Source organism: Nerophis lumbriciformis, linkage group LG05 (assembly GCF_033978685.3).
Source record: "Nerophis lumbriciformis linkage group LG05, RoL_Nlum_v2.1, whole genome shotgun sequence".
Classification (NCBI taxonomy): domain Eukaryota; kingdom Metazoa; phylum Chordata; class Actinopteri; order Syngnathiformes; family Syngnathidae; genus Nerophis; species Nerophis lumbriciformis.
The window spans coordinates 5,882,436-5,897,500 of NC_084552.2; the positions used below are offsets into that span (position 1 = coordinate 5,882,436).

At 39.2% G+C, this 15,065-nt stretch overlaps 1 protein-coding gene across 7 annotated transcripts in view; it reads left to right on the forward strand.

Moving 5' to 3' along the window:
- The window catches only part of cald1a (caldesmon 1a), a 301,218-nt gene that overhangs the window by 243,659 nt on the left and 42,494 nt on the right, over positions 1–15,065 (forward strand). For 5 of the 7 annotated variants that reach the window (XR_009815330.2, XM_061961386.1, XM_061961389.2 and 2 more), the window contains exon 2: positions 3,965–4,050. Coding sequence is in view for 6 of the 7 variants with exons in the window: in XM_061961386.1 (XP_061817370.1) it covers positions 3,965–4,050 (86 nt within the window). In the remaining variant the exon portion in view is untranslated. Of the gene's footprint in view, positions 1–3,695; positions 3,854–3,964; positions 4,051–15,065 lie in introns of those variants that run through there. The other 2 variants (XM_061961387.1, XM_061961388.2) reach the window with 2 other exon arrangements.

Genomic DNA, 15,065 nt, shown 5'->3' on the forward strand with positions numbered 1-15,065 from the left:
GGACAAATCAACGTCAGAACCCAACATTGATTAAACGTCGTCAAAAAGCATGTTGTTTCAACGTTGAAGTTGCGTTGTAGAATATTGGTTGGGAAATGACCAAAATTCAATGGTCAAATCAACGTCAGAACCCAACATTGTAAACGTCGTCAAAAGGCATGTTTCAATGTTTTATTTATGTTGTAGAACATTGGTTGGGAAATCACCAAATTTTAATGGACGAATCAACGTCAGAACCCAACATTGATTAAACGTCGTCAAAAAGCATGTTGTTTCAACGTTGAAGTTGCGTTGTAGAATATTGGTTGGGAAATTACCAAAATTCAATGGACGAATCAACGTCAGAACCCAACATTGATAAAACTGTCAAAAAAAATGTTGTTTCAACGTTGTATTTGTGTTGTAATATATAGGTTGGGAAATGACCAAAATTCAATCATCAAATGAACGTCAGAACCCAACATTGATTAAACGTCGTCAAAAAGCATGTTGTTTCAACGTTGTATTTGTGTTGTAGAATATAGGTTGGGAAATGACCAAAATTCAATGGTCAAATCAACGTCAGAACCCAACATTGATTAAACATCGTCAAAAGGCATGTTGTTTCAACGTTGTATTTGTGTTGTAGAATATAGGTTGGGAAATGACCAAAATTCAATGGTCAAATCAACGTCAGAACCCAACATTGATTAAACATCGTCAAAAGGCATGTTGTTTCAACGTTGTATTTGTGTTGTAGAATATAGGTTGGGAAATGACCAAAATTCAATGGTCAAATCAACGTCAGAACCCAACATTGATTAAACGTCGTCAAAAAGCATGTTGTTTCAACGTTGTATTTGTGTTGTAGAATATAGGTTGGGAAATGACCAAAATTCAATGGTCAAATCAACGTCAGAACCCAACATTGATTAAACATCGTCAAAAGGCATGTTTCAAATGTTTTATTTATGTTGTAGAACATTGGTTGGGAAATTACCAAATTTCAATGGACGAATCAACGTCAAAACCCAACATTGATTAAACGTCGTCAAAAAGCATGTTGTTTCAACGTTGTATTTGTGTTGTAGAATATTGGTTGGGAAATGACCAAAATTCAATGGTCAAATCAACGTCAGAACCCATCATTGATTAATGTTGTAGAACATAGGTTGGGAAATTACCAAATTTCAATGGACGAATCAACGTCAAAACCCAACATTGATTAAACGTCGTCAAAAAGCATGTTGTTTTAACGTTGAAGTTGCATTGTAGAATATTGGTTGGGAAATTACCAAAATTCAATGGTCAAATCAACGTCAGAACCCAACATTGATTAAACGTTGTCAAAAAGCATGTTGTTTCAACGTTGTATTCGTGTTGTAGAATATATCAATCAATCTTTATTTATATAGCCCTAAATCACAAGTGTCTCAAAGGGCTGCACAAGCCACAACGACATCCTCGGTACAAAGCCCACATACGGGCAAGGAAAAACTCACCCCAGTGGGACGTCGATGTGAATGACTATGAGAAACCTTGGAGAGGACCGCATATGTGGGTAACCCCCCCCCCTCTAGGGGAGACCGAAAGCAATGGATGTCGAGTGGGTCTGACATAATATTGTTGGGAAATGACCAAAATTCAATCATAAAATCAACGTCAGAACCCAACATTGATTAAATGTTGTCAAAAAGCATGTTTTTTCAACGTTGTATTTGTGTTATAGAACATTGGTTGGGAAATGACGAAATTTCAATGGACAAATCAACGTCAGAACCTAACATTGATTAAATGTCGTCAAAAAGCATGTTGTTTCAACGTTGTATTTGTGTTGTAGAATATTGGTTGGGAAATGACCAAAATTCAATCATCAAATCAACGTCAGAACCCAACATTGATTAAATGTTGTCAAAAAGCATGTTTTTTCAACGTTGTATTTGTGTTATAGAACATTGGTTGGGAAATGACCAAATTTCAATGGACGAATTAACGTCAGAACCCAACATTGATTAAACGTCGTCAAAAAGCATGCTGTTTCAACGTTGAAGTTGCGTTGTAGAATATTGGTCGAGAAATGACCAAAATTCAATGGTCAAATCAACGTCAGAACCCAACATTGGTTAAACGTCGTCAAAAGGCATGTTGTTTCAACGTTGTATTTGTGTTATAGAATATTGGTTGGGAAATGACCAAAATTCAATGGTCAAATCAACGTCAGAACCCAACATTGATTAAACGTCGTCAAAAAGCATGTTGTTTCAACGTTGAAGTTGCGTTGTCGAATATTGGTTGGGAAATTACCAAAATCCAATGGTCAAATCAACGTCAGAACCCAACATTGATTAAGCGTCGTCAAAAAGCATGTTGTTTCAACGTTGTATTTGTGTTGTAGAATATTGGTTGGGAAATGACCAAAATTCAATGGTCAAATCAACGTCAGAACCCATCATTGATTAAACGTCGTCAAAAAGCATGGTTTTTCAACGTTGTATTTGTGTTATAGAACATTGGTTGGGAAATGACCAAAATTCAATGGACAAATCAACGTCAAAACCCAACATTGATTAAACATCGTCAAAAAGCATGTTGTTTCAACATTATATTTGTGTTGTAGAATATTGGTTGGGAAATGACCAAAATTCAATGGACAAATCAACGTCAGAACCCAACATTGATTAAACGTCGTCAAAAAGCATGCTGTTTCAACGTTGTATTTGTGTTATAGAATATTGGTTGGGAAATGACCAAATTTCAATGGACAAATCAATGTCAGAACCCAACATTGGGATAAAACGTCAATTGTTTCAACGTTGTATTTGTGTTGTAGAACGTTGGTTGGGAAATGACCAAATTTCAATGGTCAAATCAACGTCAGAACCCAACATTGATTAAACGTCGTCAAAAAGCATGTTCATTCAAAAAGAAAAATGATGAACATAAAATGAAAATACAGTAAATAAATAAAGGTCTTGTCCTGCTGTTTCCTGACATATACTATTCATGTTTAAATAACTTTTACTGCAAATTAATATGAACTCCAAATATTGGTTATCGGCCTTCTTGACTACTGTTGCGTTTTGGACCAGTTGTTCCTCCCAGGGAATTCAAGTCACAATTCGCTCCCAAGTTCTTTCCGACACTTAAAGCTGAGTTGAAAAACCACCAGAGACAGAATAGGTATTTTGTTGTATATTCTCAAAGCTTTGCCAATATACATTGATTGAGACCAGTCTAACCCTACAACATTCTATTGCGCCTCCCAAAATGGTCTTGTCTTCCCGATCCCACCACTCTCGTCCCATCTCTGTAGACAAAAACAAATGCTAGTCAAAACACATTCCAAAGAACTCAAGGTTAACACACACAGTATACTTGCTGACAGAGCATCAAGAGAAGAAATGGAAAACACGAGCTGTTTTCAAATATGACAAAGAAATGGAAGAAGTACAACTTAAATTCGGATATATGTAAATATCCGCCTCCGACACTACTAATAATCAGTATCGGTATGAGCCCTGAAGAAAAACGTATTTGTCAATCTCTCTTAGGAAGTGACTGCATAAGCAACGTCAACCCTTGTTGATGTGCCTCGTAGATTACGGACCAAAAGTGGATAAGAAGCGACAGACGGGGGAAGAGAGAAGACAACACCGGAAGTGAGGCTTAAGAGTTTGTGTGGGTAAACAAGACAGGAAGCTGTAGCGCTGGAGATATGGAAGGGAGGGGGAGAAGGGAGGTCATTGCAGGATAGAAGGAGGGACAAGAAGCACGGAGAAGATGGATTTTTTTCGGCTGCACTGTGGGAGAGGACTTAGAAGTTATGTTTTGAGGGGAAAGGCACTTATTTAAGGTACCACACCGACTTTCTCGAGTGAGTTCTTCCAAGGCCTGCGTCGTCTTACTGATTTTGTTTTATTTTGCTCAGCTAGTCGAGCTAACCCTGACTGTCCAAATGATCATGTTTGATGATGTCATCTTGCAGGGTGCAACCATGGAAGAAATGGACTTTGACCGGCGCCGGGAGCTGAGGAGGCAGAAACGGGAGGAGATGCGCCTGGAGGCTGAACGGTAAGACCCCCCATTTTGGTTGCCCTTTTCCTCAAAAATGTAGTCCATGTCATGTGGGATCTTTAGTCGAGAATTCCTCGCTCCGTGTTGTGGAATGAAGTTCTGCTCGTCAGATGTTGATGCCAATTTGGAAGAGCTCTAAAAGCTCAAGGCCTCCTTGTGGTCTTTTAAAAGCTTACTTTGGCAAACATTGTGTTTCCTCTTCTGGCCTAGGCCTTAAAGGAGGAGGAGGGTGGGTATAAAAAGTGAGGTTGATAAGCAATCAGATAAGCAACGTGATGACCTTTAAGTGGGAACGCTCAATCATGCCCTCCCCGCTCGTCTTCCAATTTTCTCTCGCAAGATACGGAGGCACGCTGAACTCCCTTTGATTCAATGGAAGAAATTGATTAAGCCAAAGCCTCATTCCAACAAGTGATTGAGTGGTAACGTGCCAAGCACAGGCATAAAAGATTGTAAGAGAGTTTTTTTGTTTTTTTTTAATCGTGAGAACAATGTGCCAAGGCCTTTCATAGCGCTTTTTATGTAAAAGTTTCCTCATCAGTGCTGCAGATTTTCCAGACGACTTTGATAAGGATGCAGATAGCAGCCAAGGTCGATCGCCTCAATGCTTAGACCACAGGGCAGCGCTTGTTTTGTTCTATTCTGTAAAATATTTGATACTAACGTACATTAAATCAGTGGTTCTCAATCTTTTTTCACCAATTAAACACCTCAGAAAGCACAAACATAATGACCAACATTAAAACAGTAGCGTAGTAGGCCTAAATATTGGTTGAAAACAAGGCAGAGGTTTTATTTGATATTTTGGGAACTGTAACATTACACACAGTTTAAACAGTAACACTGTGTTTGAATATTTAATTACCGTATTTTCCGCACCATAAGGCGCCCTGGGTTATAAGCCGCGCCTTCAATGAACGGCATATTTCAAAACTTTGTCCACCTATAAGACGCCCCGTGTTGTAAGCCGCATCTAACTGCGCTAAAGGAATGTCAAAAAAACAGTCAGATAGGTCAGTCAAACTTTAATAATATATTAAAAACCAGCGTGATGTGGGCGCGCATGGAGTCGTATATCAACATGGACGGAGCTGCGTGAAAAAAGCCACCCGGCCTCTTCGCGTAAACTTACCTTAACCACTCGCTCATCTTTTCTTCATCCATCCCTTCGAGTTAGCTTTTATGATGACGCCGGCTGGAAAGGTCTCTTTTGGCAAGGTCTTCCTTTTGAATATCACCATGGGTGGAAGTTTCTGGCCATTAGCATGGCAAGCTAGAACCACAGTGAAGGATGACTTCTCATTCCCTGTGGTGCGAATATTCACCGTACGTGCTCCCGTTGTATCCACAGTGCGGTTCACAGGAATATCAAAAGTCAGTGGAACCTCGTCCATGTTGATAATGTTCTCTGGCCGGATCTTTTTTTCAGCTATCTTGTTTTTACAATATGCACGGAAAGTAGCCAGCTTTTCTTGAAAGTCTTTAGGCAGTTGCTGTGAAATAGTAGTAGTCCGTGTGCGGATGGAGAGATTGCGTCTTTTCATGAACCGGATCCCTGTCGCTTAGTAGGAGCCATTTTGTGGTCTTTACAGATGTAAACACACAAAGGAAATGAAACGTACGGTAATATCCGCGCGCTTCTTCTTCTTCTACGCGGGCGGGTGGTTGCTTACAGTAGAAGAAGAAGCGCTTCCTGTTCTATGGGGGCGGGTGCTTACCTTGGCGGTTGCTTGCGTAGAAGAAGAAGCACTTCCTCTTCTACGGGGAAAAAAGATGGCGGCTGTTTACCGTAGTTGCGAGACCGAAACTTTATGAAAATGAATCTTAATATTAATCCATATATAAAGCGCACCGGGTTATAAGGCGCACTGTCAGCTTTTGAGAAAATTTGTGGTTTTTAGGTGCGCCTTATAGTGCGGAAAATACGGTAACTGATTTTGGGGGGTCGGCAACTCGCAGCTTTTTAGCGCCGACCTAGTGGCTCCCTGGGGCTTTTTCAAAAATGTATGAAAATGGAAAAAAATGGGGGGGAAATATTTTTTTTTGTTTTAATATGATTCCTGTTGGACAGGGGACGGCAACGCAAAATGTTGGAAGAGCCATATTGGACCAAAAATACAAAAACAAATTAAATTAAATTAAAAGCCATATTCTAACACAGACACTCAGAAATGTGTTAGCATATTAGCTAATGCTAACGACGCTAGGTTCATGACATTACAGTAGCACGTACAAATATGCATAAAAACACTACTACAGACACAGTACCTTCAGTATATCAGTATGTGGAATTAAATTATGGAATGGATTAAGCAAAGCAATCAAACAATGTACTAATATGATCCACTTCAAGAAACTCTTCAAACTTAAAGTGTTTACAAAGTACAAAGAAGAACCATGATAAACATTCTGAATTTATTTAATTCATCCATTCTTTCACTCTCAAAATAATCTTACTTATCTCATCATATGAAATGTAACTTACTTCACCAATTATTATTTATTTACTTATTTTTATTGTGTTTACTTATGGAGTATATTGTGAATAAATTGAGAACAGGAAGTGAACAAAAGTTTTAGCAACTGTTATGTAAAAGAAAAGGGGTAGGATTAAATAAGCTCTGCTTCTTCCTACTCCTTTTCGAACATGTTGAAAAGAGAAACTGGAGATTGTGATGTATCATGTTGTATGCTTGCATGTTCGAAATAAACTCAAACTCAACTCAACTCAACATACAGATTAGGGATGTCCCGATCCTGGTTTTTGCACTTCCGATCCGATACCGATATTGTTTTTGCATTTCCGATCCGATACCGATACTGACCTACTGACCGATACTGGCCTATCCGAGCATGTATTAAAGTTTAAAGTTATTTAGCCTACTTAGTTGTCAGAATCATGTTGAAAAGGGTTTTAGTACTCTTGATAACAACTAGCCAGCTGAATTAGGGGAGTTTGAATAATACACAATGGTTGGTAACAAGAAACTGACCTGTTTATTCAAGGATAAACACAAAATAGACAAAATTATACATGACAAACAGAAATGGCATCATTGAACTAGGGCTGGGCGATATGGCCTTTTTTTAATATTGCGATATTTTAAGGCCATATTGCGATACACGATATATATCTCGATATTTTGCCTTAGCCTTGAATGAACACTTGATGCATATAATCACAGCAGTATGATGATTCTATGTGTTTTGATTGATTGATTGAGACTTTTATTAGTAGGTTGCACAGTGAAGTACATATTCCGTACAATTGACCAGTAAATGTTAACACCCGAATACGTTTTTCAACTTGTTTAAGTCGGGGTCCACTTAAATTGATTCATGATACAGATATATACTATCAGATATATACTATCATCATAATACAGTCATCACACAAGATAATCACATTGAATTATTTACATTATTTATAATCCAGGGTGTGGAGGGGGGCGCCGGATGTAAGTGTCAAAAAGACAGCCAAAAGAGTTTGATATGAGAATAAATAAAGTTAAAATATAGGGTAGAAATGCACCCATTTGCAGGAAATGTAGTCTTGATTTTCAACATTTTCTTTCAAGGCTTGCATGTCTACATTAAAACATTCTTCTTCATACTGCATTAATATATGCTACTTTTAAACTTTCATGCAGAGAAGGAAATCACAACTAAAAAAATCACTAATTTTTTCATACGGTGTTGATGTGGAAATTTTTGCCTCGGCATTTTGATGGTGTGGGCGTGTGGCACCGAATGGAGATAAGCGTCTGAACAGACGTCACAATATTTGAACAATGATGACGAAAACTGTTTTCTCTGTCGTGTCCGTGTGTCAAATTGTTATGCTCTTATTTTTTTATTTGATTTTGTGCGTGGCATATAATTGCTATGCGCAGAGGACGCATAAACAGTGCGCAATTGCACAGGCGAGCACCTAAGAGAGAGCGTTGCTCGCACGGCTGCGCTAGCATCACAGCTAACGTTAGCCATGCTGCTACCTCTCTGCTCGGAGAGGACGTATACGTATGTGACGTATGACGTGACAGTATGTGACGTGTGTAAGAAGGTGCACTTGCTGTCTGTGAGAGGGAGACACAGGAAAGAGTGAGAAGAGCCTGTCGTGTAATGCCAGCAGCTAAAAGCAACTGCGTGAGAATCCACAGACCTGTGGATGTGTTGAAGGTGTGCTGGAAAATGCGGAACGGAAATTACAGAGCAGCAGAAAAGTGGAATGTATTATTTAAATCGGTGCGTTTGAAAACACGGACCGGAGTTTTTTTTTAAAACTGGATCTGGATCGGCATTTTCCCATGCCTTGCCGATACGCAATTTTTGGCAAATATCGGCAGCCGATCCGATCCAAATATCGGATCGGGACATCCCTAGCGTGTACTATACGGGGAATCTCCACACTGCACATTCATGTTACCCCTATTTTAGCGTCCCTTCACTGGCTCCCTGTGCGTTACCGAATCAATTTTAAACTCCTTTTATTTGTTTTTAAATGTCTAAACAACCTCGCGCCAACCTATCTCTCCGACCTCCTTCAGCCTTACTGCCCCACCCGATCCTTAAGATCAGCCGATCAGCTGCTGTTGACGGTCCCTGACACAAGGCTGAAGCTTAGAGGTGACAGAGCTTTCGCCGTTGCTGCTCCCAAGCTCTGGAACGACCTACCTCTGAGTGTTAGACAAGCCTCCTCTCTTCCTGTTTTTAAATCTCTCTTAAAAACATACTTTTATTCCATGGCTTTTAACACTGAGTAATATCCATCCTGCAATGGCGCCCCATAATACACCTGCTGTGAACCTGTTTTTATGTTTTTATGTTTTTAGTTATTCTATTTTAATTATTTATTTTTTATCGTGTTCTGTTTGTGTTGTGTTGTGTTTGCTCGGTACTCGTTTTATCTTTTAACCTGTTCATTGTACAGCACTTTGGCTACCCCTGTGGTAAATTTTAAATGTGCTTTATAAATAAAGTTGATTTGATTTGATTTGATTTGATCATGCTCCTACCTGTGGCGTTTTGCTATGTTTTCAAACAAGCAGGAGACATGTACTACTTTTTATGGGAATTTTAGAAGCAGTCATGCAGTGCATCTACATTGACGCCACTTTTTTTTTTACCACTGAAGTTGAGCTCATTGTAGAGAGGCCGCACTTAAAAATGCATACTTAACAAGTTTTTTTTTTCATATAAAAGTATAAATAGTAATCTATTCTGTGTGTCGTTAAAATAATATTAAATGACACCAAAACGCATACTTTTCCTTTGTTTAAATAAGTCCATAAATCCTCTAGCAGATACAAAATTATGAAATGATGTTGCTTAATAGACAATATTTCAAATTTGTTTATTTCTGACCGTCCTATATGTTGGTAGTGTAGGACGGAGGTTTTTCTCGTCCATCCATCTGTCTGTGCAGCGTGTGTGGAACTGTCAGTTTGCACATCCTCCTAACACGTGCTAAATGAAACGCAAAATAGTGCTCGCAAAATGTTGAGTGTTGCTGAATCACATTGCGCCTGCGAAATGATTATATTTTCATTTTCTCCTCCTCCCTTATGGTGGGTGTTATGATGATCAGCATATATTTTGCATAATAATGAAGAGAGAGATGCAAAATGGCAAGCACACTCACTTAACAGACGCAATCCACTTAGCACACGTTTAGTAGATCAGCTTTGCGTGTGCTATCAGGTTTGAATGTGTTTTAGTACACGCTAGAGATGCGCGGTTTGCGGACACAACCGCGGAGTCCGCGGGTCGGGTCGGGCGGTTGAAATAAAAAAAAATTAGATTTTAAATAGATTCAGGCGGGTGGCAGTTAAACCAATTCGGAAATATATATACATAGTTAAATGTTGTTACCCACATATGAAAAACGAGCAGGCACCTGCAGCATATGCCACAACAGAAAGAAGAAAAAAAAAGGAGATGGCAACGCCGGCAGCAAACGTGGTACGCGACAAACTAAAAAAGGGAATACTAAAGACCAGGGGAAAAAAAGGCCAGAAAATTTCAGCGTGGACTCGTTTTTATGAGGTTGTAAATCAGGATGATAGTAATGCTGGCTACGTGATTTGCAAGAGCTGCGACGCTGTTTATGTCTACGACAGTCACAAAACCGGGACATCTAACACGGTGCATCACATTTGTGCAAAACCCCGAACCTCCACAAACACCCTGAGCATGAGCAGTTTCGTCCGCCGTGATCCCAGAAGAGTGCCACAGGATGTTAAAACAAGATAGAACGCAGCTGCCTGCAGCAGTTTGAGTGGCGCGAGCGCGCTTGGAGGTGCGCTCAGCGCGGCTCCCAGATGATTGCGCACTGGTGTGCGTCTGGGCCGTGACAGCGTGGCACGCATTGAATGTCTCTGCTGCATTGGATCAGTCTCCTTTCTTTAACAGGCAAAAGCTTTATAACCTCACTAATGCCTTGCATCGTTTATATTAGATATATAACAACGGGCGGGTGGCGGATGGCGGGCGGGTGCGGTTTTGATTAAATGTTAGTTCGGGTGGATGGCGGATGGTTGACGACTTTTGTGATGCGGTCGCGGATGAAATAATTGCCTATCCGCGCATCTCTAGTACACGCAAACCCTTAGTAAATCAGGCCCTTAGTGTCAAAATGGTGATTATTCTTGATCAATTAATTTGAAAAAAAATACCTGATAAATTTGACTGCCCTAAAAAAAGTATAATGGGAATAAAAAGAGAGATATTAATAATTGTCTATTGAACAGTTCTGTATATATTGTGCTTACTGCGCCACATGTCTTGCAGCCAAAAAACTGGAATGCAATGCAATTTCATCCTTACTTTCAACTCTATTTCCAAGCAGAGGTTGGGAACATCAAATCAGTCCACAAAAGAGACCAAATTGGATGGTTTGGATTGTAGTAAACTTCCAATTCTGTCTTGGCGCAACAAGCTCCAGTAATAACCAAGCTGGCAGGTGATTTGTCTGTCCTGGTATTGATTTAAACAAGAATACAAAAAAAAGATTACATCTCCACATTGCTTCCATTCCTGCCAATATAGCGAAACACTCAATATTTACGCGACCTCCCCACGGTTGGACTAGTCACAACCACATGTTGTATGTATCTTGTTTGAGTTGCTTCCATTCCTGTGCGTTTGGACCGCCATCAGATGATGGAGCGTTGACAAAGACCATTCACTCTTCTGGAGCAGCTTTTGGCTGTTCTGTCTTCTGTCAAGTTGTAAGAACACTTTGGCCCGTCACTAACGCTACAAAGACCTTAGAAATATGAGCGACCTCGTCTCAATCCGTGCAAAAGGGACCTCAGTTTAACTTGTGATGACATTCTCAATTAACCACAGCTATCCAGTGCTGGCAGCACTCATGCAGCCCTAGACAATGACTGAAATTATCTTGGTATCCACTTGTGCTGCCATATATTTAGACAATAACGGTTGTGTAATTTGCCCTTGACAGTAAATCTATACTGCTACATAAGCTGTACGCTGACTACTCTAACATATATTCATTTCTATAGCACTCTCCCTTGAGAAGCTATAAGGGAGAATGGGATTGGTATTCTTCACTGTTCATTCTGACATTAAATTGAAGCTGAAAGTGTTGCCTTAAAACAATTATCTTGCTCATTTTAAGGAGTATTTTTGTCACAATTGTATAATAATGGTAAAAAAATATATTTAAGAAGGCAGAAGTCAATTTGAAAGTTTATTTGCATTGACATGTTAAGATGCAAACACATTTAATGCATCTTAACAAACCGAGCAAGGAACATGAACCGGAAAACTACTGTACGTGTGATATACAGTATAAATTAAAAAATAAGTGTATGACCGACCTCAAAGAGAATGTAACGACCAACCCCCAATGGATTTTTTGTTAGCATCGAGGTTAACGGCAACCATTGTCTCGACACAATGATTTCACATCTGATAAGATACCGATATTGGAGCATGGAGAGCTTTCCCACATTATAAACAGCGTGCCTGCCCAATCACGTTATGAATGTAGAATGATCGAGGACGAGTTCTTGGTTTCTTATGTGGGTTTATTGTTAGGCAGTTTATTAACGTCCTCCCAGCGCGGCAACAACACACAACAACAGCAGTCACGTTTTCATCTACCGTAAAGCAGTTCGTCTGCCGTAAACAGCAATGTTGTGACGCTCTTAAACTGGACAATACCGCCATCTAGTGCATTTGATGAAAGCACTTTTGTGTGTGCCACACAGTAATGCATCATCAGAGAGGGTGTTCAGCATGGTTAGAAAAATAGTGACAGAGAATAGAACAAGGATGGACAATTCAACCCTTAACTCAACAATGAGTAGATGAGTGTTATGTGTGTGTATATGTGTAAATAAATGAACACTGAAATTCAAGTATTTCTTATATATATATATATATATATATATATATATATATATATATATATATATATATATATATTTATATATATATTTATATATATATATATATATATATATATATATATATATATATATATATATATATATATATATATATATATATATATACCGTATTTTCCGCACCATAAGCCGCCCTGGGTTATAAGCCGCGCCTTCAATGAACGGCATATTTCAAAACTTTGTCCACCTATAAGCCGCCCCGTGTTATAAGCCGCATCTAACTGCGCTAAAGGGAATGTCAAAAAAACAGTCAGATAGGTCAGTCAAACTTTAATAATATATTAAAAACCAGCGTGATGTGGGCGCGCATGGAGTCGTATATCAACATGGACGGAGCTGCGTGAAAAAAGCCACCCGGCCTCTTCGCGTAAACTTCCCTTAACCACTCGCTCATCTTTTCTTCATCCATCCCTTCGAGTTAGCTTTTATGATGACGCCGGCTGGAAAGGTCTCTTTTGGCAAGGTCTTCCTTTTGAATATCACCATGGGTGGAAGTTTCTGGCCATTAGCATGGCAAGCTAGAACCACAGTGAAGGATGACTTCTCATTCCCTGTGGTGCGAATATTCACCGTACGTGCTCCCGTTGTATCCACAGTGCGGTTCACAGGAATATCAAAAGTCAGTGGAACATCGTCCATGTTGATAATGTTCTCTGGCCGGATCTTTTTTTCAGCTATCTTGTTTTTACAATATGCACGGAAAGTAGCCAGCTTTTCTTGAAAGTCTTTAGGCAGTTGCTGTGAAATAGTAGTCCGTGTGCGGATGGAGAGATTGCGTCTTTTCATGAACCGGAAACCTGTCGCTTAGTAGGAGCCATTTTGTGGTCTTTACAGATGTAAACACACAAAGGAAATGAAACGTAATATCCGCGCGCTTCTTCTTCTTCTATGGGGGCGGGTGGTTGCTTACAGTAGAAGAAGAAGCGCTTCCTGTTCTATGGGGGCGGGTGCTTACCTTGGCGGTTGCTTGCGTAGAAGAAGACGCGCTTCGTCTTCTACGGGGAAAAAAGATGGCGGCTGTTTACCGTAGTTGCGAGACCTAAACTTTATGAAAATGAATCTTAATATTAATCCATATATAAAGCGCACCGGGTTATAAGCCGCACTGTCAGCTTTTGAGTAAATTTGTGGTTTTTAGGTGCGGCTAATAGTGCGGAAAATACGGTATATAAGAAATATATATAGCTAGAATTCACTGAAAGTCAAGTATTTCTTATATATATATATGAAATACTTGACTTGGTGAATTCTAGCTGTAAATATACTCCTCCCCTCTTAACCACGCCCCCTCCCCCATCCCACCTCCCGAAATCGGAGGTCTCAAGGTTGGCAAGTATGCTGATACCAATATTTGATCCGATAACAGCTGGAATCATATTTTCATTATTTTGTAGTGTTGAACTTTAGAAAAGGCTTGATCAAGTTAAATTACCAATAGTAGGAATTATTAACACAAACCTATTTATTATTGGGGGTTTTTTGCGTGACACCTACTGGCCACAATAATTCATTATGTTAAGTTCATGACACAGTAAGTAAGTTGAGTGATGCGGACACGTTCGTTACTGGATACATTCCAATACGCTTCTGTCTTGGAGACTTTGTATTTGAAAGTAATATGCAAATATAATTATTTGATGCTTGTTTATATTGACAAATGTGTAGTTTTAGACTGCAATATTGTTCGATTATTACATGTGCGCTATTGTGTGCTTAGCTGTTGTGTATCTGCTAGCTCACTTGTATTTCATTGAAGTGTTTATTGGAGGAAATTTAGCTGGCAACTGGCTGTCAATCTTTGCACAAGTCAATACTGCTTGTGTCGGAGCACTTTTATTGGCTAGTTTGGATGTAAGCCAATAAAATCCGATACTTGTTTTTTTTTGCTGATATATATATATATATATATATATATATATATATATATATATATATATATAATCAATATCGGTTCGGGACACCTCTGCTAACAATTGAGTGGCAACCAGTTTGTTAGTTAATACCAATCTAATCCAGTGGTTCTCAACCTTTTTTCAGCAAGTACCACCATAATGACCAACATTAAATGGCATTAGCATAGTACGCTTAAGTATTCATAAAAAATAAGGCAAAGGTTTTATTCAACAAGTGTATTCAATATTTTAGCCACCGAAACAACACACAGTTTAAACAGCAACACTGTGTTTGGATATGGGAAAGTAAAACGCTGTATTTTATTGAAGTGGTTATTTGGCGTACGACCAGATGGAACCTGCGTACCACTAGTGGTACACATATTTAATGTTTGAGAATGAGTGATCTAAACTTTGCAGGTGTATCTAATTCACAACTCCTCCAACACGAACATTATTGTTTTTGCACTTGTTGGCTTCTTATTAAATAACTTTTGTAACCTATTTTCATGGGCTTTCCTCTTTGTGATGTTAAGTTCCTGTTATGCGCTGTTATACAGTATATGCCTTGAGCTCTTATTTTGAAGGCGCTAAGAGCGGAAGTGATGACACGTTGCAAAAGTTTTTGAAAGAAGGTAAATAAAGTGGTCCTTGTGTAAACTGGAGCCTCCGTGTTTGTTATTTT